This window comes from Pelophylax lessonae, assembly GCF_965119305.1.
Source record: "Pelophylax lessonae genome assembly, chromosome: 4".
In the NCBI taxonomy this organism is placed as follows: Eukaryota; Metazoa; Chordata; class Amphibia; order Anura; family Ranidae; genus Pelophylax; species Pelophylax lessonae.
In genome coordinates this window covers 674,125,303-674,149,195 of record NC_138771.1, presented here as the reverse complement: position 1 = coordinate 674,149,195, position 23,893 = coordinate 674,125,303, and the positions used below count along the sequence as shown (strand labels likewise).

The following is a 23,893-nucleotide window of genomic DNA, read 5'->3' as shown; positions in this document are numbered from 1 at the left end:
GAAATGATCGTTCTATAACTTTAATGCTATGTTTATTTTACCAGTGAGAGACAGAACAACAAAAATATCCAGAAAAATGCATTTCACAAAATTTATAAATTGATTTGCTTTTTAATAAGTGAAATCAGCAAGATTTCTGCCTCCCAGGTGTCTTCTATACAAAGCTGAGATTAGGAGTACTGTTTTAAAGGGAGTGCTCCTAATCTCAGGTTGTTACCTGTATAAAAGACACCTGGCCACAGAAGCAATCAATCAATCAGATTCCAATATCTCCACCATGGCCAAGACCACAGAGCTGTCCAAAGATGTCAGGGAGAAGATTGTAGACCTAAACAAAGCTGGAATGGGCTACAAGACCATCGCCAAGCAGCTTGGCGAGATGTTGACAACAGTTGGTGCGATTATTTGCAAATGGAAGAAACACAAAATAACTGTCAATCTCCCTCGGTCTGGGGCTCCATGCAAGATCTCACCTGGTGGAGTTTCAATGATCATAAGAACGGTGAGGAATCAGCTAAGAATTACTCGGGAGAATCTTGTGAATGATCTCAAGGTAGCTGGGACCATAGACATCAAGAAAACATTTGGTAACAAACTACGCCATGAAGGGCTGAAATTCTGCAGCACCTGCAATGTCCTCCTGCTTAAGAAAGCACATGTACAGCCCGTCTGAAGTTTGCCAATGAACATCTGAATGATTCAGAGGAGAACTGGGTGAAAGTGTTGTGCTCAGATGAGACCAATATCAAGTTCTTTGGCATCAACTCAACTCGCCATGTTTGGAGGAGGAGGAATGCTGCTTATGACCCCAAGAACCCCATCCCCCACCGTCAAACATGGAAGTGGAAACGTTATGCTTTGGGCGTGTTTTTCTGGTAAGGGGACAGAATAACTTCACCGAATCAAAGGGACGATGGACTGGCCCTTTTCCATCAAATCTTGGGTGAGAACCTCCTTCCCTCAGCCAGGGCATTGCAAATGGGTCGTGGATGGGTATTCCAGCATGACAATGACCCAAAACACATGGCCAAGGCAACAAAGGAGTGGCTCAAGAAGAAGCACATTAAGGTTCTGGAGTGGCCTAACTAGTCTCCAGACCTTAATCCCATAGAAAATATGTGGAGGGAGCTAAAGGTTCGAGTTACCAAATGTCAGCCTCAAAACCTTTATGACTTGGAGAGGATCTGCAAAGAGGAGTGGGACAAAATCCCTCCTGAGATGTGTGTAAATCTGGTGGCCAACTACAAGAAACGTCTGACCTTTGTGATTGCCAACAAGAGTTTTGCCACCACCAAGTACTAAGTCATGTTTTGCAAAGGGGTCAAATACTTATTTCACTCATTAAAATCCAAATCAATTTATAACATTTTTGAAATGCATTTTTCTGGATATTTTTGTTGATATTCTGTTTCTCACTGGTAAAATAAACCGACCAATAAAATTATAGACTGATCATTTCTTTGTCAGTAGGCAAACGTACAAAATCAGCAGAGGATCAAATACTTTTTTCCCTCATTGTATATAACAGCTTTATTCTCTGTCATAGCCTCACCCCTCTCTTCCCATCCCCCGCTGTGTCCGGTCTGGAATACATACACACTGCCATATAGAGGACCAAAATCGACACTGTCCCCTCCTCTCGGGACTGCACCCTCCAAGCTTCATTCTAATAACCAAGTTTTTCTTTCCATTATGTGGAGCAGAAATTGTACAAATGTTTATTCTGATCGGAAGTATAAAATATATATATATATACATTTGTATCCATTTATATAATATACATAATTATCCTTCACCAGTCAGATCAATATGACACAATCTAGATTAATATTTTGTTTTTATTTTAAGCCAGCAGGTGGCACTCTAGTCTCCTTTTCACCTGTAAGCCTTCCATCCTTCTCAGTTGTGCTGAAGGAAATTCCTGTTATTTACACAAACTTTTCATCACAGTAGTGACTCCGCCCTTATCAACCATACAGACAAGCAGGCAGTTGTACAGTGCGGTCTTTTTATCTAAGACACAGATCTCTGGGGGTCTTTTGCCATGTAATGAATATATAAATCATATACACTGTATTATCAAAAGTATTGGGACGCCTGCCTTTATACGCACATGAACTTGGCATCCCAGTCTTAGTCTGTAGGAGTTCAATATTGCGTTTGCCCACCCTTTGCAGCTATAACAGCTTCAACTCTTCTGGGAAGGCTGTCCACAAGGTTTAGGAGTGTCTATGGGAATGTTTCACCATTCTTCCAGAAGAGCATTTGCGACATCAGACACTGATGTTGAACAAGAAGGCCTGGCTCTCAGTCTCCGCTCTAATTCATCCCAAATGTGTTCTATCGGGTTGAGGCCAGAACTCTGTGCAGGCCAGTCAACTTGCTCCACCCAAAACTCACTCATCTATGTCTTTATAGACCTTGCTTTGTGCACGGGTCCAATCATTTGGTTGAGGGGGGATTATGGTGTGGGGTTGTTTTTCAGGGGTTGGGCTCGGCCCCCTTAGTTCCAGTGAAGGGAACTCTTAAGGCATCAGCACACCAAGACATTTTGGACAATTCCATGCTCCCAACTTTATGGGAACAGTCTAGAGATGGCCCCTTCCCAACCAACATGACTGCGCACCAGTGCACAAAGCAAGGTCCATAAAGTTATAGGTGAGTGAGGTTTGGGTGGAAGAACTTGACTGACCTGCACAGAGTTCTGACTTCAACCCCATAGAACACCATTGGGATGAATTAGAGCGGAGACTGCGAACCAGGCTTTCTTATCCAACATCAGTGCCTGACCTCACAAATGCACTTCTGGAAGAATGGTCAAACATTCCCATAGACACACTTCTAAACCTCGTGGACGGCCTTCACAGAAGAGTTGAAGCTGTTATAGCTGAAAAGGGTGGGCCAACTCAGTATTGAACCTTACGGACTAAGACTGGGATGCCATTAAAGTTCATGTGTGTGTAAAGGCAGGCGTCCCAAAACTTTTGGTAATTCAGAGTATATTATAACACTGACCCGCTCCCTTTTTGCCTACTCGTTTTTTTGATTAGTAAGAAAATTAAAATCAGACAATCTTCATACAGTCCGTTCATGCATGTCTATGCATGATCCTTTAATCTCAGAGACAACTCTGTGGATTGGCTGGCATATCCTCCAATCACTATTGGCTTGCAGCAGCTTCCGCCCGTTCTTCGCGCCTGCGCTCTTCAATCAGAAGGTCCTGAAAGACACAGAGGAGTTCCGGTCACCTCAAACAAATGTTCGAGACAGATAACACAGGAGTTATAAAGAGGACAGAAGACACAGGAAGTGGTACACAGGAAGTGTACAGAGGACAGATAACACAGGAAGTGTACAGAGGACACAGGACAGATAACACAGGAAGTGTACAGAGGACATGGGACAGATAACACAGGAAGTGTACAGAGGACACGGGACAGATCACACAGGAAGTGTACAGAGGACACGGGACAGATAACACAGGAAGTGTACAGAGGACATGGGACAGATAACACAGGAAGTGTACAGAGTACCTGAGTGTGAGTACCTGAGCGCCTGAGTGTGAACACCTGTGTGAGTACCTGAGTACCTGAGTGTGAGTTCCTGAGTACGAGTACCTGAGTACCATTGTGGGAGTACCTGTGTACCTGAGCATGAGTATGTAGCCTGAGTTCCTGAGTACCTTTGTGGGAGTACCTGAGTGTGAGTACCTGAGTGCGAGTACCTGAGCTTGAGTACCTGAGCTTGAGTACCTAGTGTGAGTACCTGAGCGTCTGAGTGTGAGTACCCGAGGACCTGAGTGTGAGAGTACCTGAGTACCCTTGTGGGAGTACCTGAGAGCCTGAGTGTGAGCACCTGAGTGTGAGTACCCGAGGACCTGAGTGAGTGTGTGAGTACCTGAGTACCCTTGTGTGAGCACCTATTTGAGAGTACCTGTGTACCTAAGTGTGAGTATCTAGTGGGAGTAACTGAGTACCCGAGTGCGAGTACCTTGTGGGAGGTAATAATGAAATTTAAAAGTGGCTACTCACAAGCATAGATGTAAATCAGCATATCAAATTTGCACATTGGGAACAATTGTATAAATGTCTACTGTCCTTGAAGGAATGATGGCTGACGCATTTCGAGGCTTAGCCTCTTCCTTAGAGCCTATAGGCCATGTCCAAGACACCAGTTTATATAGCAGAAATGGCTCATGTCTCATCTATGAGCCTTGTAGGACTCCTCCCTTGTGGGTGCGGTCAAACTGCTATTAACCCCCACCATGCCCACCATTACCATCAGCCCGCAATATTATGAAAACGTATTACTCCCACTTTTTGTCAAATAATTTGCGGATGATGTCAAACCAATATTAAAATGCATAAATTGTAATGCAAAAATGAATATGCAAAAATTAAATTGCCAGATATTAAAATAGTAAAATACAATAAAATAAAACTAAAATAAAATAGAATAAAAAGGGGGTTCTTGCCCAAACATACTCACACCAGTCCTGGGAAATGCTGTCAAGAGTGTGATGATGAATATCCTATTGACATTCTTAATGTTGCTTTGGTGACCCTAGATCATAAACCCTGCTGGAGATCGGGAATGATTGTAGTTTTGTCCATGCACTGGTGTATGCAACGCCATCATAGTGCTCTACATATATGGTGTAAAGTAGATAAGGGCTAAGAATGAACAGGGGCTAAAAATAAGCTTTCAAATTCTTTGATTTCCTATCTTCTCGTCCACTGCGTTCGCTTGGAACGCACACCGCTGACTCCCGGAAGTGTCGTTGCGTCATGCCTTCCAGATGCATGACGTCAGATCCACCTACGTCACTTCCGCCGCTCGTCTTTGCGGCCTGCATCACTAGTTCTGGTCTGACTCAATGGTGTATGAGCCGATAGCGACACAGTGGACCCAAAGCAACACGTTAAGTTTGCAAGTTGTTTTTTTTTTCTCTCTTCTAATTTTTTGAACTGCCTCTCCAAAGTGAGTCGGACACCCATATAGGTGGACTTTTAATAAACAGAGAAAAGACGTGTTCCTCAGGATCACGAATGATCTCCGGATGAGTACCGGTTTAGGTAGCTGAGATGAAGAGCAGAGAACACGTTCTTCTCTTCTCATCACAGTACATGGACCGTTCTGTCACAAACGGCCAGTTTAGAAAAGTGAGATCTGAAGATCTCACAGCCGTTACTCTGAAATATCTCCATTCCAGATTCTCCAGCTCAGAGGTGGAGAATCAGGGGGAGAAGCTGTGTGATAGAGGAAGAAGACTTCTTTCTTCCTATATATCAGCACCAGTGGGTTTAAAATTATTAATATAAATATAAATATAAATATATATATATATATATATATATATATATATATACACACACACACACACACTCACACACATATACATACACATTGTGGGAGATTAGCTCACAGGGATCACCTTTTCCAGGAAAATAAGGCCAGCATGCAGGTAATTCTTAAAAGTCTGGTGGGTTGCCAGCTTTATTCAGCCGAGGTTTGCCAATATGAAACAAACAACAAAACAGTAAAATAAATCCTTGCCGTCCGGCGCTAAACTATACAGGAATTTTCCTCACTATACAGTGTGGGGCTGGTCCCCATCACCGACAAAACACATTGCAAAGCAAACCTTTTAAAGTCCAAACAAAGCTCCTCTCTCAGATCCCCTTCTGAGTCTCAGGCAGGCCAGAGCATTTCTGTCCTCTTTTCCTGTTAATTTAAAGTCCACCTGAGCATGGACTCAGGTAACTCACAATCTCTGGACCGGAACCTAGCCTGTCACAGAGGCTGGAAAAACCCAGGCCGGATTCCGGTTCAGTCTCTCACCACAGAACGTATGCGAGGTGAAATATAGCGATTATCCACTATCTCACCTCGCATACCGTCACATATCCTCCCCCTCTGCTCAAGCGCCGGCGATTGAGCAATAGACCCAATCATACAGTGCATGCGGGAGAGGGCATCCGCATTGTTTTGGAGCTTGCCCGGCCTATGCTCTACTGTAAATTTGAACGGCTGTAGAGCCAGGAACCATCTTGTCACGCGGCCATTTTTCTCCCTGTTGTCACACATCCACTTTAGGGGAGCATGGTCAGTGACCAACTTAAACGACCTCCCCAACAAGTAATACTTCAGGGAGTCCAAAGCCCACTTAACAGCAAGACATTCCTTCTCAACAATAGCATAGTTTTTTTCATGCTTGTTTAGCTTTCGGCTCAGGTATACAACCGGGTGCTCCTCACCACCTATGTTCTGGGATAGTACAGCACCTAGGCCCACCTCGGAGGCATCAGTCTGTACCACAAACTCCTTTGTGAAGTCCGGAGTCACCAGCACCGGCAGTACACAAAGCGCCTACTTTAACCTCTGAAACGCCTCCTCCGCTTCAGGATTCCATTTGACCATGACCGACCCTCTACCCTTCGACCATGACCGACCCTCTACCCTTCGTTAGGTCAGTCAGAGGGGTGGCAAAGTTAGGTATAAACCACCGGTAATACCCCGTAATGCCTAGGAAGGCCCAAACTTGTTTCTTGTTTACCGGTTGGGGCCACTTTTGAATTGCCTTATTGGTCTGAGGCTTGACCAGTCCCCGACCAATAACATACCCAAGGTATTTGGCCTCCTCCAGGCCTATGGCACACTTTTTTGGGTTGGCCGTGAGACCTGCTTCCCTAAGGGAATCTACCACTGCTTGTACTCGGGGCAGATGCGAGTCCCAATCTAGGCTATGGATGACCACATCGTCCAAATAAGCAGCTGCGTATGAGCGATGTGGTCTCAAAGTTTTGTCCATCATTCTCTGGAAGGATGCAGGGGCCCCATGCAGACCGAAAGGCATCCGCTTGTATTGAAACGAGCCGTCAGGAGTGGAAAAGGCAGTCTTCTCCTTGGCTGATTCAGTTAGGGGTATTTGCCAATAGCCTTTCGTTAGATCTAGGGTTGTTATGTAGTGGGCCTGTCCCAACCTGTCCACAAGTTCATCGACCCGAGGCATCGAGTATGCATCGAACCTGTATACACTGTTGAGTTTCCTAAAATCGTTACAAAACCTGATAGTGCCATCAGGTTTTGGGACCAATACTATGGGGCTCAACCACTCACTGTGGGACTCTTCTATAACATCCAACTCTAACATATTTTTTATTTCCTTTGCGACTGCCTCTCGCCTGGCCTCTGGGATTCTATATGGCTTTAAATTTACGCGAACCCCTGGTTCCGTCACTATATCATGCTGGATCACATTGGTCAGTCCAGGTAAGGGGGAGAAAAAGTCCCTATTTTTGTACACAAACCCCCTAACATCATTTTGTTGTGCCACCGACAGGGAATCTGTTATGGGGACGTCAGGTGTCACCGGCCCCCGGTCTGCTGGGGCCGGAGATGCAGCCAATAAAGTCTCTCTGTCCTTCCAGGGCTATAAGAGATTCACATGATAAATTTGTTGTGGTTTCCTTTTCCCTGGTTGGTAGACTTTATAGTTGACCTTTCCTATCCTCTCGATAATTTCAAAGGGTCCCTGCCACTTGGCTAGAAACTTACTTTCAACCGTGGGAACCAGTACCAACACTCTGTCCCCGGGGCTGAAAGTACGGACTCTGGCACCCCGATCATCGACCCTCCTCTGGGCCTCCTGCGCTCGCTCCATATGTTCTCGTACCAGTGGCAGGACAGCAGCGATTCTATCTTGCATCAGGGAGATATGCTTGTGACGAGAGTCACTTTGGACATGGGGGTTGTGGACCCCAAATTCCTTTAGAGAGGTTGGGGGGCACCATGCCCAGCCTTATGGGGCTCTCTTATGTTTAAATCACCCTGCATCGGTTATGGATGCAGGGTGACCAGGAGGGTGGTGAACACTGAAAAATGGTTTGGACTACTACAAATGGGTTGAATTGCTTCATACTGGTCAGCAAGGTCAATTGTTCCCTTTGCCATGAGGTTTCTGAGCAGGAAGTCCACTCCTAATATGGTCATCCCAGGAAGTTCTGAGGAGACGGACTGTCTAAGGTGGCTCCCCATTCACCTATTGTCAGGTGTGCTAATGACCTCACCTGTTGTCTGCTAAGGGAGGTATTGACACTCAGAGTAATGTGTATTGAGGGCTCGTTAGGGAACCATTGTTCTGTGTCTGACTATTGTGTACATTGATTGCCCCCTGGGGCTTCTGTCTCCTTGCATTGGTCAAAGCTATCTGACCAATCCCTGTTGACTCATTTTCAAGTCCTCATTTGCATAGAAGTCCTTCTGGTCAATCTATCTGACCAATCATTATTGACTCATTTTCAATTCCTCATTTGCATGTCTGGAGAGGACCTGAATGGGAACTGCAGGTACTTTACAATTGACCAATAGGAAAGCGGTTGTTGTGGGCAGGATGTTCCAAATTCTGTATAAAAGTGTGCTGTGTTCTTCCAATAAATTGTCTTCCTGTTTGAACTTACATACAGCCTTGCCTGGTGTTTGTTCTAATGGATTCCGAACGGCACATAGCTGTAGTTCGGATCCCGGATCCTTGGTTGACCGAACCATCAGACGTTGCGATCTGCAAGCTGACTGACTAGAAACAGAGGAGTGTCGGGAGAGCAGACAGAGCGAGCAAGGGTCTCGTCACAATGCTCTTTGACGCTTCTATGTGGGGTGGCCCCACCTTCCCATGTTTCTTTGGCAACATCCAGCAGCCCCCTGGGATGTCTACCATACAAGAGCTCAAAGGGAGAATAGCCTGTGGATGCTTGCGGAACCTCTCGTATGGAAAACATAAGATATGGGAGCAAAAAATCCCAATTTCTCCCATCTTTGTCAACCACCTTTTTTAGCATACTTTTCAAGGTTTTATTAAATCTTTCGACCAAACCATCTGTTTGGGGGTGGTAGACAGAGGTACGGAGATGGGAGATTTTATATAATCTACACAGTTCCTTGGTAACCCTGGACATAAGTGGGGTGCCCTGATCGGTTAAGATCTCTTTTGGGATTCCCACTCGACTAAACACCTGGACTAACTCCTTGGCGATAGCCTTAGCGGAAGTGTTACGCAAGGGTATGACCTCAGGATAGCGTGTCGCATAGTCTAGGATTACCAGAATATGCTGGTGACCCCGGGCAGACTTCACTACCGGCCCCACCAGGTCCATGCCGATCCTCTCAAAAGGAACCTCGATGATTGGTAGAGGGACCAGGGGACTGCGAAAATGGGGCGATGGTGCCGACATTTGGCACTCAGGGCATGATTCACAGTACCCCCTGACATCTGCATGCAACCCGGGCCAGAAAAATCTCTGGGTGATTCTCTCCCTGGTCTTTTCGATACCGAGATGTCCCCCCATTACATGACCATGGGCCAGGTCTAGGAACCAACCTGCGGAAGGGTTTGGGAACCAGCAGCTGTTCAACCTCATCCTCTCCACGTTTTATCACCTGATACAGTAAATTGTTTTTAATGGCCATGTAGGGAAAAGACACCCCCCAGTGAGGATCTACTGGTTCCCCCTCCACCATCTTAGCGTTTTCTCTGGCTCTAAGGAGGATGACATCTCGTAATTGCTCGGTACAGAAATCCTCTCTCCTGACTTCTAAGTCGGGTACCACATTCTGGCTACTCTCATTGTCAGGTCCAGAAATGTCCTCCTGTTCATTACCCTCTGGCTGGGAGCTAGCTTCCAGGTCCTCCGGCTCCCCAGCCATGACAGGGAAAGGAAGAGGATCTCCAGCTCCCTCGATTCCCCCAACAGGGTTTCCTTCCCTTTGGCAAAAAGGGTCTGGTGAGAGTTCCTGTGCTTCCGGAGCAGGGGGAGCTCTCTCCGCCAGCCTCCCCTTGTTCTCCCACAACCTCCAAAAATGGGGGAAATCCCTCCCCACTAAAGCTTCATGAAGTAGCGAAGGCACCACCCCCACTGAATGGGTCACACTGCCCCAAGGGGTATCAACCTCAACCACTGCTGTCTGGTAGTCCCGAGTGTCCCCATGCATGCAAATGACCCCGATAGTGCTGGGGTGTAATTTTGTGGTATTTACACAGTCACTTCTGACTAGGGTTACTACACTTCCAGAGTCTAGCAGGGCTGTGAGCGGCTTTCCATCCACTGCAATAACACACATTTGCTTTTCAATGCGACTGACATGAAGCAGTATATGCGACCTGTGCAAACAAAGATATGCGTCTTTTCCTATAAGCAAAATCGCATTGCATAGGTTCATCATTTATAGGACAGTTTGCAGCAATATGCCCAAATGCATGGCAGCGGAAACACTGTATGTGCTCTATCCCCAGTCCTCTTAGCGGTCCCAAAGACCTTCCTGGCTTCTTTGGCCAGTCTCCATGCCTAGGACCAACAGTCTCATTAGCTGTAACAACAGTCTTATCTAGTTTCCCCATGCACTTGAACCCTGGAACAGTCTTACCAGAACCGCTGGGCGATCTTGCACCCCTAGACACACTGAAGTGGGGCGTAGACGGGTTCACCAAGTCCTCAGTAGCACTGTACCTCTCCACTAGGTCCACCAATTGGGTTGCAGTTTTAGGGTCCCCATGTCCGACCCACTTCCTCAGGGCAGCAGGGAGCGCGCGCAGGTACTGGTCCATTACCACACGCTCCATGATCTGGGGGCCAGTCAAGGTCTCTGGTTGCAACCACTTTTTGGTGAGGTGGACCAGGTCAAACATTTGAGAACGGGGCGGCTTGCTGCTGGAATAGGTCCACTGATGCACGTGCTGGGCCCGGACTGCCATGGTGACACCCAAGCGCGCGTGTATCTCCACTTTCAGAGTCTCATAGTCCTGGGCCTTATCTGGGTCCAGGTCAAAATACGCTTTTTGCGGTTCTCCTGTCAGAAATTGGGCTAACAGACCCGCCCACTGTTCGTTTGGCCAACCTTCACGGACAGCAACCCTCTCAAAAGTCGCCAGGTATGCTTCTACATCATTGGCCGGTGTCATCTTTTGCAGGTGGTACGAGGCACGTACCAATTTCGGTTCAGCTGGCACAGGAGATGCAAATTCTTTCTTTAACTCCAGCAGAGCCTCTGCAAACTGCCGGTTCATCTCCTGTTGTGCTGCCTGTTGTGCTGCAGCAACCTCCTGTTGTGCTCTAGCGGCCTCTGCGATTTGGTGGTTCATCTCCTGCTGGGCTGCCTGTTCTGCTGCAGCGGCCTCCTGTTGTGCTGCCAGTTGTGCTGCAGTAGCCTCCTGTTGTGCTCTAGCAACCTCTGCGATTTGGCGGTTTGTTTCTTGCTGAGCTGCATTGGCCTGTAGCAGGGCCTTTAACATTTCCTCCATCTTTAGAAAGTGCCCGCTGAGTCCACCACGTGTGGGAGATTAGCTCACAGGGATCACCTTTCACAGGAACTTAAGGCCAGCATGCAGGTAATTTCTTAAGTCTGGTGGGTTGCCAGCTTTATCCAGCCGAGGTTTGCCAATATGAAACAAACAACAAAACAGTAAAATAAATCCTTGCCGTCCGGCGCTAAACTATACTGGAATTTTCCTCACTATACAGTGTGGGGCTGGTCCCCATCACCCACCAAAACACATTGCAAAGCAAACCTTTTAAAGTCCAAACAAAGCTCCTCTCTCAGATCCCCTTCTGAGTCTCAGGCAGGCCAGAGCATTTCTGTCCTCTTTTCCTGTTAATTTAAAGTCCACCTGAGCATGGACTCAGGTAACTCACAATCTCTGGACCGGAACCTAGCCTGTCACAGAGGGTGGAAAAACCCGGGCCAGATTCCGGTTCAGTCTCTCACCACAGAACGTATGCGAGGTGAAATATAGCGATTATCTACTATCTCACCTCGCATACTGTCACAATACATACATATATATATAGAATATAAATAAATCCGCGCTAAGGATGTCAGAGGATAAATTAAATGCGTGCACAAGTAAGCTGCAGCCTCACTTAAAATATAGCCAAAAAAGGCTATATAAATATGTATGTAAATATGAAGTGGTGGCGCTGCTTATAAAGTGCAAACAGGTATATATAAATATATAAAATGAAACAAATATAATGTAGAAACACAGATGTGATTGAGGAATAAAAATATAAATATAAATGGTGGATATGTAAATAATACCACAATATAGTGAAATTCCAACATAAAATGGTATTGGGAATGAGTTAATATGAAATATATGAAAAAATATAAAAATATAATAATAAAATGAAGTAAAATATAAATAACCACCAGAGTGCGTAGTATAAAGAGCAAAGTACTAAAATATATATATCTCTTAGTATATACCTAAAATAATAATATCAGCATGTTGCAATAAAAATACATAGGCAATGGTATAATATAAAAAGTGTGCAAAAAGTGCAACAATTAAATTGGGTGTGCGGGAAACTTTTCCAGAAAAAATGAATAAAGTGCGGGAAACTATTTTTACAAAGTGCAACAAGAAGTGATGTGATCTAAATTCATGTGATAAATAGTCCGTATAATAATAAAGGTGCAAACAATATTATGGGCAAGCTCAATGTGCAAAGAAATATGAACTCCAAGGTAGAAATAAGAAATGGTATTAGATCAGATCAGCTATTAAGATAAGTCCATATATAGATGGTTGTGCCCCGAGGAGTGGTGAATGGATAAGTATCCAGCGGTGACCCCCAAGGTGGGTGACTGGCGAGTGGCGGGGAAACCTCTAGTAGAAAAACCTACTCACCAGATGTACCCACCCCACACAGGGGTATAGGGCAGGTACTGTAGTAATATCCTGTTGGTCCTGGCTCTGGGTAGTGGTTCCCTTCCTGGGGGAGATGTAGTATAGGGTCCGCAGGGATATCCTAAAGTGAGATCCTATCCGATAGTAGGATATCCAACGATCCGTGGGGTGAACTGATATGGCCACTCAAAGGTATGTGGATGGAGGGATCATATAAATGGAAAAGAACTCGATAGTGTAATACCGTTTTAAAGTTTATTCCTTCCAGCAGTAACATAAAAATGGGTACTCACATAGATAAAATCAGTAAACAGCGAGGTAGTGGCGTCCCGGAACGCAATGCGTTCCAACTGGAGACCGGAACCGGAAGTGACGTGACGGCGCTGTACGCGTTTCGTCATGTGACGTCTTCTGCAGCGTCCAGTCACTTCCAGCATAAGCCCTTTTGTATATGGTGGTTGCTAAGCGACGGGGCTCGTTTGTGAAATACAACGAGAAATAACAGGTGTTCAATATAGACTGATGCCGTAGGTCAATTGCGAAAACGTGTGGTGCAACTAATAAGAAAATACGACCATGGCTTTCTTCTTGGCAATTGCAAACCAAGTGTGTGTATATTTCAATCAATATCCTATATTAAATCCAATAACCCACGCCCGCTTGGTTGAACCACCATATATACATACAGGGAGGTATACAACATATATATATATAATAATAAAAAATACTAAACATTTTATTTATTAACAAATATTATAAAAACAGAGGATGAGTGTAAAATATAGAATCTTATATAGTATGTCGTCTGGTGGAAGAAAGTATATAGAGGAGACAAGGAATGTGATCATATATAATGCGCCATCTGGTGGACGGACATATATATGGTATTAACTATATGATGTATATACTAAAAGTGTGTATATAATATAATTTAAATAATTAAAATAATTATAAAGCATGATAGTGATTTATAAAAATTATTATAAAATTAATATGTGGTAATTGGTGAAAGGCAATGTGAATAAAGGTATAAAAATTATACAATTGATAATATTGAATATCAGTAATTTTGAGTGCTTATATAACATAAAGATGTGATATAAAATAAAAATATATATATATATATAAAAATAAATATATAAAAATGTGATAATTGGTGAAAAGTAATGTGGATTAAAATATAAAATAAATATGTAGTATATTATGAAAGACAAAGTAAGGTGGAATACTACGGAGGAGGACATCTAGTGGATGGTCAATATACTACACCGAGAGTATATATATAAGATGCTAAATGGATGAAGTAAAAAAGGATTGAGTGTAATATATTCAGATGATATGATTAGACTAATAAATATAGATGTATATGGGATGTAGATTAATGGCATTAGATAAGATATAGGAGTGGAGGTTATGTAAATTAAAATACATTTTATAGTGATAAAATAGGATAATGAGGAATATGAATATAAAAAATAAAAGATAAAAATATTGGGATAATGGAAAAAATTAAGATAAAAAAGGGGAATTAAAAATTGGAAATAAAACAGTTGAGGTCTATGTCCAAATTGAGTCCCCTAGGCTGAAGTGTATTAAGCCGGTAAATCCAGCTAGTTTCGTTTTTAGAGATTTTGATTCTTTTATTTTCGCCTCTCCAGTGTCCAGTAATGGAGTCGATTCCCACAAAAGTAAGGCACCTTGGGTCCTTATTATGTACCTCTGCGAAGTGTCTGGAGAGACTATGTTTCGTAAACCCCTTTTTTATGTTCTTAACATGCTCTCTGATGCGTACAAACAAAGGCCTGGTGGTCCTGCCCACATATTGGAGCCGACAAGGGCACTCTACTAGATAAGTCACATGGGTGGTCTGACAAGTTATTAGTTTGTTAATCTTGAACTCTTCCCCACTCCATCTGGATTTGAAATGTAGTGTCTTTCTAGGTTGTTTGCTGGTTGATCTACAGGGTAAACATCTATTACATCGAAAAAACCCTTTTAAATCAGGGAACAATTTTACTGGTTTGGGGGGATCAACTGCATTGTGAACCAGTTGGTTGCGTAGGTTAGGGGCTTTTCTGTATATAAATCTCGGTTGTCTGGGTAGCATTTTGGACAAAGTTTTATCAGACTTCAGAATAGGCCAGTATTTCTTCACAATTTTCTCTGTTTGTCTGAAGTTTTGATGAAAACCGGTAATAAAAGCTAGCTCATTCGATTTTTGTTCCGGCACGTTAGTTTTATGTAGTAATTCTTCTCTATCCGTTCTCAATATTTTATTTCTGGCCGTAATTAGCTTCTGTCTGTCATATCCCTTTTCTTCAAATCTGTTTATTAAAATATCCGTTTGTAGTATGTAGTCTTCCAAATTGTCACAATTTCTTCTGATCCTGACGAATTGGCTTTTTGGGATTCCTTCTTTCCATCTAGGATGGTGACAACTGGTACTGGGTATATATCCGTTCCTGTCTGTAGGTTTAAAATAAGTCCTACTTTTAAGTATATTATTTTCTTTAAAAATGTTAAGATCCAAATAATTTATCTGGTTAAAACTCCAATCTCCTGTAAACTTAATGCCATATGGATTCTCATTCATCTTTAAAAAGAAATTGTTCAAAGTTTCTTCAGTCCCCTCCCATAAAATGATGATATCATCTATATATCGTCTGTAAAATATCAATTCTGGTATATTTTGGCTATAAATGATGTTCTCTTCTAAAAGGTCCATAAACAGGTTCGCTACGCTGGGTGCGTAGCGTGCTCCCATTGCGACCCCTTTTGTTTGTAAATAATATTTGTTTTTATGCCAGAAGAAATTACTACTCATAGTGAGTTTTAGACCATCCAATATGTATTTTATTTGCGTTTGTTTTAACTTAGTGCGTTCATGTAAAGCAATATCTACTGCTTCTAATCCCTCCGTCTGGTTGATGCTGGTATAAAGAGAGTTAGCATCTATTGTCGCCAGGATACATCCTTCTGGTAATTGTACTTCTTTTAGTGCTTTTATCAGCTCTGAGCTGTCTTTAAGGTATGATTTTCCCATTTTTACAGCCGGCTGTAAGTATCCATCCAGATACTCCCCCAGTCTGGAAAATAGTGAGTCCACACCACTCACGATGGGCCTTCCTGGGGGTTTAACGGGATCTTTATGTATTTTGGGTAAATAATACAGTACTGGAATTTTACTTGAATTGGGTAATAAATATTGTGCTTCCTTCTTGTTCAAAATCCCCAATTCTTTACCCTTATTGATGAAATCTTTTAGCTTCTTCCTATATGTCGTGGTTGGGTTGCTTTTCAGTTTTTTATAGGTATCTTCCACACTTAATAAATTATTCATTTCCTGTTCGTAATCAGTTTTGTTCAGAATTACTAATCCTCCTCCCTTGTCTGCGGGTCGGATTATGATTCCCTTTCTGTCTTCCAATTGTTTGATAGCTGCTTTTACTTTATTGAATTTTTTATGTGGTTTCTTTATCTTCCTCAAGTCCTCCTCTACCATCTTCTTAAAAGCGCTGATACACTCACCCCCAGGGACTGATGGGTTAAAAACCGAGTTGTTCCTGAGGCCTGAGTGTACAAAATTGGGGTCGGAAGTAGACTGTGTATGTCCTTTTATTTTAAAAAATTTTTTAATATTCAATTTTCTTAAAAATTTGTGAAGGTCGATAAAAATTTCAAAGGGGTCAGCATCCTTGGTGGGAGCGAATTTGAGGCCAAGATCTAAAAGTTGGAGTTCATCCTCATTAAAAATAATGTCTGTAAGGTTAAAAATCCCTTGACCTAAAATTCTCGTCTTCGTTTTCTTCCTCCCACCTCTCTTACCCCTCTTCCGTCTTCTTCTTCTTCCCAGTAGTAATTCTGTTGTTGGGGTCTCGTGTATCCTCCTGGTGGGGGTCCCCTCCATTGGTTCTGGTATTCCCCCCCTCTGTATGCATTGGGTCTTCTGTCTTCGTGGTAATTGCGATTCCATCTGTTCTGCTGGTCTTGTGGTCCTCTCCATCCTATGTTTCTTTGTGGTCTGTACCATCCTTGTTGTCTGTAAGGAGGTGGTGGTCTTCTTTGGTGGCCTCCACGGAAAAAATCCCTTTGTGTGTTGTAATTCGGTCTGTCCCTATATTCTCTGCCTGGAGTATATGTATCCATCCTGGCTAACGGAGAGAACCTATTGTGCATAGGGAGATTGAAATTTCTTTGGTTGGGTGTGTTGACCCTATTGTACTCCCTGGGTGGTGTACGTGGTCTCTCTTGCGTTCTGGGTGTATTCCTAGGTGGTAGGGGCCTATTCTCTTGGGTAGGCGGTCTGTTGTCCTCTATATCTCTATTAGGTCTGAAGGTGAACAACTGTGGAGTCCTGGGGGCTGGTGTAGCTAGGGACTCCTCATATTCATCTTCATCTACTGATGTATCCCTGGACTCAAAGGCATTTGGAGTAGTGGGAATCTCCATTTCTTCTTCCGCTGTTTGCCATTTATATACTTTGGAACTCTTGTAATCCGTGACATCTCTACTATACTTTTTTTGCTTTTTTTGTTGTATGGCCGAATCGTATTTTGCAATATAGGTTTGAAGTTCCTTTTCTTTATCTTTGTATTCCTTGTGAGGTAAGAATGGAATAAGTGCCGTCTTTAAATCTGTAATCTGTGTTTCTATGTTCCTTAATTTAGTCTGTCTTCTTTTGATGATAAGTGTGAGAAGGTCAGTTTCACACCGATTAAAAAATATATACCATTCTTCTGTTAGAGTGATATCATTAAGACCATCATTGGGATTCACATCCCATCTTAGTCGTCTGGGGGTAATTTTATCTCTAATATACATTTCCAGGGTTGAAATGTCCCACCAGACCCTAAGTTGTTTTTCTAGGGCGTGTTTAAGTTGTTTAAAAAGCCCGTCCATGTCTTGTCTATTGGTTACTCTCTCCTGGTTAAAGATATCCTCAATGTTGATTTTCCTATTGTTTATATATCCAAAGATATCCGAAGCTGCAGGATTAGCCATGCCCAATGAGGGTATGTGTGAAATAGAATATAAATAAATCCGCGCTAAGGATGTCAGAGGATAAATTAAATGCGTGCACAAGTAAGCTGCAGCCTCACTTAAAATATAGCCAAAAAAGGCTATATAAATATGTATGTAAATATGAAGTGGTGGCGCTGCTTATAAAGTGCAAACAGGTATATATAAATATATAAAATGAAACAAATATAATGTAGAAACACAGATGTGATTGAGGAATAAAAATATAAATATAAATGGTGGATATGTAAATAATACCACAATATAGTGAAATTCCAACATAAAATGGTATTGGGAATGAGTTAATATGAAATATATGAAAAAATATAAAAATATAATAATAAAATGAAGTAAAATATAAATAACCACCAGAGTGCGTAGTATAAAGAGCAAAGTACTAAAATATATATATCTCTTAGTATATACCTAAAATAATAATATCAGCATGTTGCAATAAAAATACATAGGCAATGGTATAATATAAAAAGTGTGCAAAAAGTGCAACAATTAAATTGGGTGTGCGGGAAACTTTTCCAGAAAAAATGAATAAAGTGCGGGAAACTATTTTTACAAAGTGCAACAAGAAGTGATGTGATCTAAATTCATGTGATAAATAGTCCGTATAATAATAAAGGTGCAAACAATATTATGGGCAAGCTCAATGTGCAAAGAAATATGAACTCCAAGGTAGAAATAAGAAATGGTATTAGATCAGATCAGCTATTAAGATAAGTCCATATATAGATGGTTGTGCCCCGAGGAGTGGTGAATGGATAAGTATCCAGCGGTGACCCCCAAGGTGGGTGACTGGCGAGTGGCGGGGAAACCTCTAGTAGAAAAACCTACTCACCAGATGTACCCACCCCACACAGGGGTATAGGGCAGGTACTGTAGTAATATCCTGTTGGTCCTGGCTCTGGGTAGTGGTTCCCTTCCTGGGGGAGATGTAGTATAGGGTCCGCAGGGATATCCTAAAGTGAGATCCTATCCGATAGTAGGATATCCAACGATCCGTGGGGTGAACTGATATGGCCACTCAAAGGTATGTGGATGGAGGGATCATATAAATGGAAAAGAACTCGATAGTGTAATACCGTTTTAAAGTTTATTCCTTCCAGCAGTAACATAAAAATGGGTACTCACATAGATAAAATCAGTAAACAGCGAGGTAGTGGCGTCCCGGAACGCAATGCGTTCCAACTGGAGACCGGAACCGGAAGTGACGTGACGGCGCTGTACGCGTTTCGTCATGTGACGTCTTCTGCAGCGTCCAGTCACTTCCAGCATAAGCCCTTTTGTATATGGTGGTTGCTAAGCGACGGGGCTCGTTTGTGAAATACAACGAGAAATAACAGGTGTTCAATATAGACTGATGCCGTAGGTCAATTGCGAAAACGTGTGGTGCAACTAATAAGAAAATACGACCATGGCTTTCTTCTTGGCAATTGCAAACCAAGTGTGTGTATATTTCAATCAATATCCTATATTAAATCCAATAACCCACGCCCGCTTGGTTGAACCACCATATATACATACAGGGAGGTATACAACATATATATATATAATAATAAAAAATACTAAACATTTTATTTATTAACAAATATTATAAAAACAGAGGATGAGTGTAAAATATAGAATCTTATATAGTATGTCGTCTGGTGGAAGAAAGTATATAGAGGAGACAAGGAATGTGATCATATATAATGCGCCATCTGGTGGACGGACATATATATGGTATTAACTATATGATGTATATACTAAAAGTGTGTATATAATATAATTTAAATAATTAAAATAATTATAAAGCATGATAGTGATTTATAAAAATTATTATAAAATTAATATGTGGTAATTGGTGAAAGGCAATGTGAATAAAGGTATAAAAATTATACAATTGATAATATTGAATATCAGTAATTTTGAGTGCTTATATAACATAAAGATGTGATATAAAATAAAAATATATATATATATATAAAAATAAATATATAAAAATGTGATAATTGGTGAAAAGTAATGTGGATTAAAATATAAAATAAATATGTAGTATATTATGAAAGACAAAGTAAGGTGGAATACTACGGAGGAGGACATCTAGTGGATGGTCAATATACTACACCGAGAGTATATATATAAGATGCTAAATGGATGAAGTAAAAAAGGATTGAGTGTAATATATTCAGATGATATGATTAGACTAATAAATATAGATGTATATGGGATGTAGATTAATGGCATTAGATAAGATATAGGAGTGGAGGTTATGTAAATTAAAATACATTTTATAGTGATAAAATAGGATAATGAGGAATATGAATATAAAAAATAAAAGATAAAAATATTGGGATAATGGAAAAAATTAAGATAAAAAAGGGGAATTAAAAATTGGAAATAAAACAGTTGAGGTCTATGTCCAAATTGAGTCCCCTAGGCTGAAGTGTATTAAGCCGGTAAATCCAGCTAGTTTCGTTTTTAGAGATTTTGATTCTTTTATTTTCGCCTCTCCAGTGTCCAGTAATGGAGTCGATTCCCACAAAAGTAAGGCACCTTGGGTCCTTATTATGTACCTCTGCGAAGTGTCTGGAGAGACTATGTTTCGTAAACCCCTTTTTTATGTTCTTAACATGCTCTCTGATGCGTACAAACAAAGGCCTGGTGGTCCTGCCCACATATTGGAGCCGACAAGGGCACTCTACTAGATAAGTCACATGGGTGGTCTGACAAGTTATTAGTTTGTTAATCTTGAACTCTTCCCCACTCCATCTGGATTTGAAATGTAGTGTCTTTCTAGGTTGTTTGCTGGTTGATCTACAGGGTAAACATCTATTACATCGAAAAAACCCTTTTAAATCAGGGAACAATTTTACTGGTTTGGGGGGATCAACTGCATTGTGAACCAGTTGGTTGCGTAGGTTAGGGGCTTTTCTGTATATAAATCTCGGTTGTCTGGGTAGCATTTTGGACAAAGTTTTATCAGACTTCAGAATAGGCCAGTATTTCTTCACAATTTTCTCTGTTTGTCTGAAGTTTTGATGAAAACCGGTAATAAAAGCTAGCTCATTCGATTTTTGTTCCGGCACGTTAGTTTTATGTAGTAATTCTTCTCTATCCGTTCTCAATATTTTATTTCTGGCCGTAATTAGCTTCTGTCTGTCATATCCCTTTTCTTCAAATCTGTTTATTAAAATATCCGTTTGTAGTATGTAGTCTTCCAAATTGTCACAATTTCTTCTGATCCTGACGAATTGGCTTTTTGGGATTCCTTCTTTCCATCTAGGATGGTGACAACTGGTACTGGGTATATATCCGTTCCTGTCTGTAGGTTTAAAATAAGTCCTACTTTTAAGTATATTATTTTCTTTAAAAATGTTAAGATCCAAATAATTTATCTGGTTAAAACTCCAATCTCCTGTAAACTTAATGCCATATGGATTCTCATTCATCTTTAAAAAGAAATTGTTCAAAGTTTCTTCAGTCCCCTCCCATAAAATGATGATATCATCTATATATCGTCTGTAAAATATCAATTCTGGTATATTTTGGCTATAAATGATGTTCTCTTCTAAAAGGTCCATAAACAGGTTCGCTACGCTGGGTGCGTAGCGTGCTCCCATTGCGACCCCTTTTGTTTGTAAATAATATTTGTTTTTATGCCAGAAGAAATTACTACTCATAGTGAGTTTTAGACCATCCAATATGTATTTTATTTGCGTTTGTTTTAACTTAGTGCGTTCATGTAAAGCAATATCTACTGCTTCTAATCCCTCCGTCTGGTTGATGCTGGTATAAAGAGAGTTAGCATCTATTGTCGCCAGGATACATCCTTCTGGTAATTGTACTTCTTTTAGTGCTTTTATCAGCTCTGAGCTGTCTTTAAGGTATGATTTTCCCATTTTTACAGCCGGCTGTAAGTATCCATCCAGATACTCCCCCAGTCTGGAAAATAGTGAGTACCACATATTAATTTTATAATAATTTTTATAAATCACTATCATGCTTTATAATTATTTTAATTATTTAAATTATATTATATACACACTTTTAGTATATACATCATATAGTTAATACCATATATATGTCCGTCCACCAGATGGCGCATTATATATGATCACATTCCTTGTCTCCTCTATATACTTTCTTCCACCAGACGACATACTATATAAGATTCTATATTTTACACTCATCCTCTGTTTTTATAATATTTGTTAATAAATAAAATGTTTAGTATTTTTTATTATTATATATATATATGTTGTATACCTCCCTGTATGTATATATGGTGGTTCAACCAAGCGGGCGTGGGTTATTGGATTTAATATAGGATATTGATTGAAATATACACACACTTGGTTTGCAATTGCCAAGAAGAAAGCCATGGTCGTATTTTCTTATTAGTTGCACCACACGTTTTCGCAATTGACCTACGGCATCAGTCTATATTGAACACCTGTTATTTCTCGTTGTATTTCACAAACGAGCCCCGTCGCTTAGCAACCACCATATACAAAAGGGCTTATGCTGGAAGTGACTGGACGCTGCAGAAGACGTCACATGACGAAACGCGTACAGCGCCGTCACGTCACTTCCGGTTCCGGTCTCCAGTTGGAACGCATTGCGTTCCGGGACGCCACTACCTCGCTGTTTACTGATTTTATCTATGTGAGTACCCATTTTTATGTTACTGCTGGAAGGAATAAACTTTAAAACGGTATTACACTATCGAGTTCTTTTCCATTTATATGATCCCTCCATCCACATACCTTTGAGTGGCCATATCAGTTCACCCCACGGATCGTTGGATATCCTACTATCGGATAGGATCTCACTTTAGGATATCCCTGCGGACCCTATACTACATCTCCCCCAGGAAGGGAACCACTACCCAGAGCCAGGACCAACAGGATATTACTACAGTACCTGCCCTATACCCCTGTGTGGGGTGGGTACATCTGGTGAGTAGGTTTTTCTACTAGAGGTTTCCCCGCCACTCGCCAGTCACCCACCTTGGGGGTCACCGCTGGATACTTATCCATTCACCACTCCTCGGGGCACAACCATCTATATATGGACTTATCTTAATAGCTGATCTGATCTAATACCATTTCTTATTTCTACCTTGGAGTTCATATTTCTTTGCACATTGAGCTTGCCCATAATATTGTTTGCACCTTTATTATTATACGGACTATTTATCACATGAATTTAGATCACATCACTTCTTGTTGCACTTTGTAAAAATAGTTTCCCGCACTTTATTCATTTTTTCTGGAAAAGTTTCCCGCACACCCAATTTAATTGTTGCACTTTTTGCACACTTTTTATATTATACCATTGCCTATGTATTTTTATTGCAACATGCTGATATTATTATTTTAGGTATATACTAAGAGATATATATATTTTAGTACTTTGCTCTTTATACTACGCACTCTGGTGGTTATTTATATTTTACTTCATTTTATTATTATATTTTTATATTTTTTCATATATTTCATATTAACTCATTCCCAATACCATTTTATGTTGGAATTTCACTATATTGTGGTATTATTTACATATCCACCATTTATATTTATATTTTTATTCCTCAATCACATCTGTGTTTCTACATTATATTTGTTTCATTTTATATATTTATATATACCTGTTTGCACTTTATAAGCAGCGCCACCACTTCATATTTACATACATATTTATATAGCCTTTTTTGGCTATATTTTAAGTGAGGCTGCAGCTTACTTGTGCACGCATTTAATTTATCCTCTGACATCCTTAGCGCGGATTTATTTATATTCTATTTCACACATACCCTCATTGGGCATGGCTAATCCTGCAGCTTCGGATATCTTTGGATATATAAACAATAGGAAAATCAACATTGAGGATATCTTTAACCAGGAGAGAGTAACCAATAGACAAGACATGGACGGGCTTTTTAAACAACTTAAACACGCCCTAGAAAAACAACTTAGGGTCTGGTGGGACATTTCAACCCTGGAAATGTATATTAGAGATAAAATTACCCCCAGACGACTAAGATGGGATGTGAATCCCAATGATGGTCTTAATGATATCACTCTAACAGAAGAATGGTATATATTTTTTAATCGGTGTGAAACTGACCTTCTCACACTTATCATCAAAAGAAGACAGACTAAATTAAGGAACATAGAAACACAGATTACAGATTTA

At 41.1% G+C, this 23,893-nt stretch overlaps 2 protein-coding genes across 2 annotated transcripts in view; one reads left to right on the top strand and one right to left on the bottom strand.

Moving 5' to 3' along the window:
- The window catches only part of LOC309553400 (NACHT, LRR and PYD domains-containing protein 3-like), a 1,231,344-nt gene that overhangs the window by 258,281 nt on the left and 949,170 nt on the right, over positions 1 to 23,893 (top strand). The window lies entirely within an intron of this gene.
- On the bottom strand, positions 10,124 to 11,059 carry LOC309552478 (uncharacterized protein; the record flags this gene model as incomplete). The annotated part of the gene is made up of 1 exon (XM_082253447.1): positions 10,124 to 11,059. One exon carries the CDS (start codon positions 11,057 to 11,059, stop codon positions 10,124 to 10,126), a length of 936 nt encoding a protein of 311 aa, XP_082109573.1.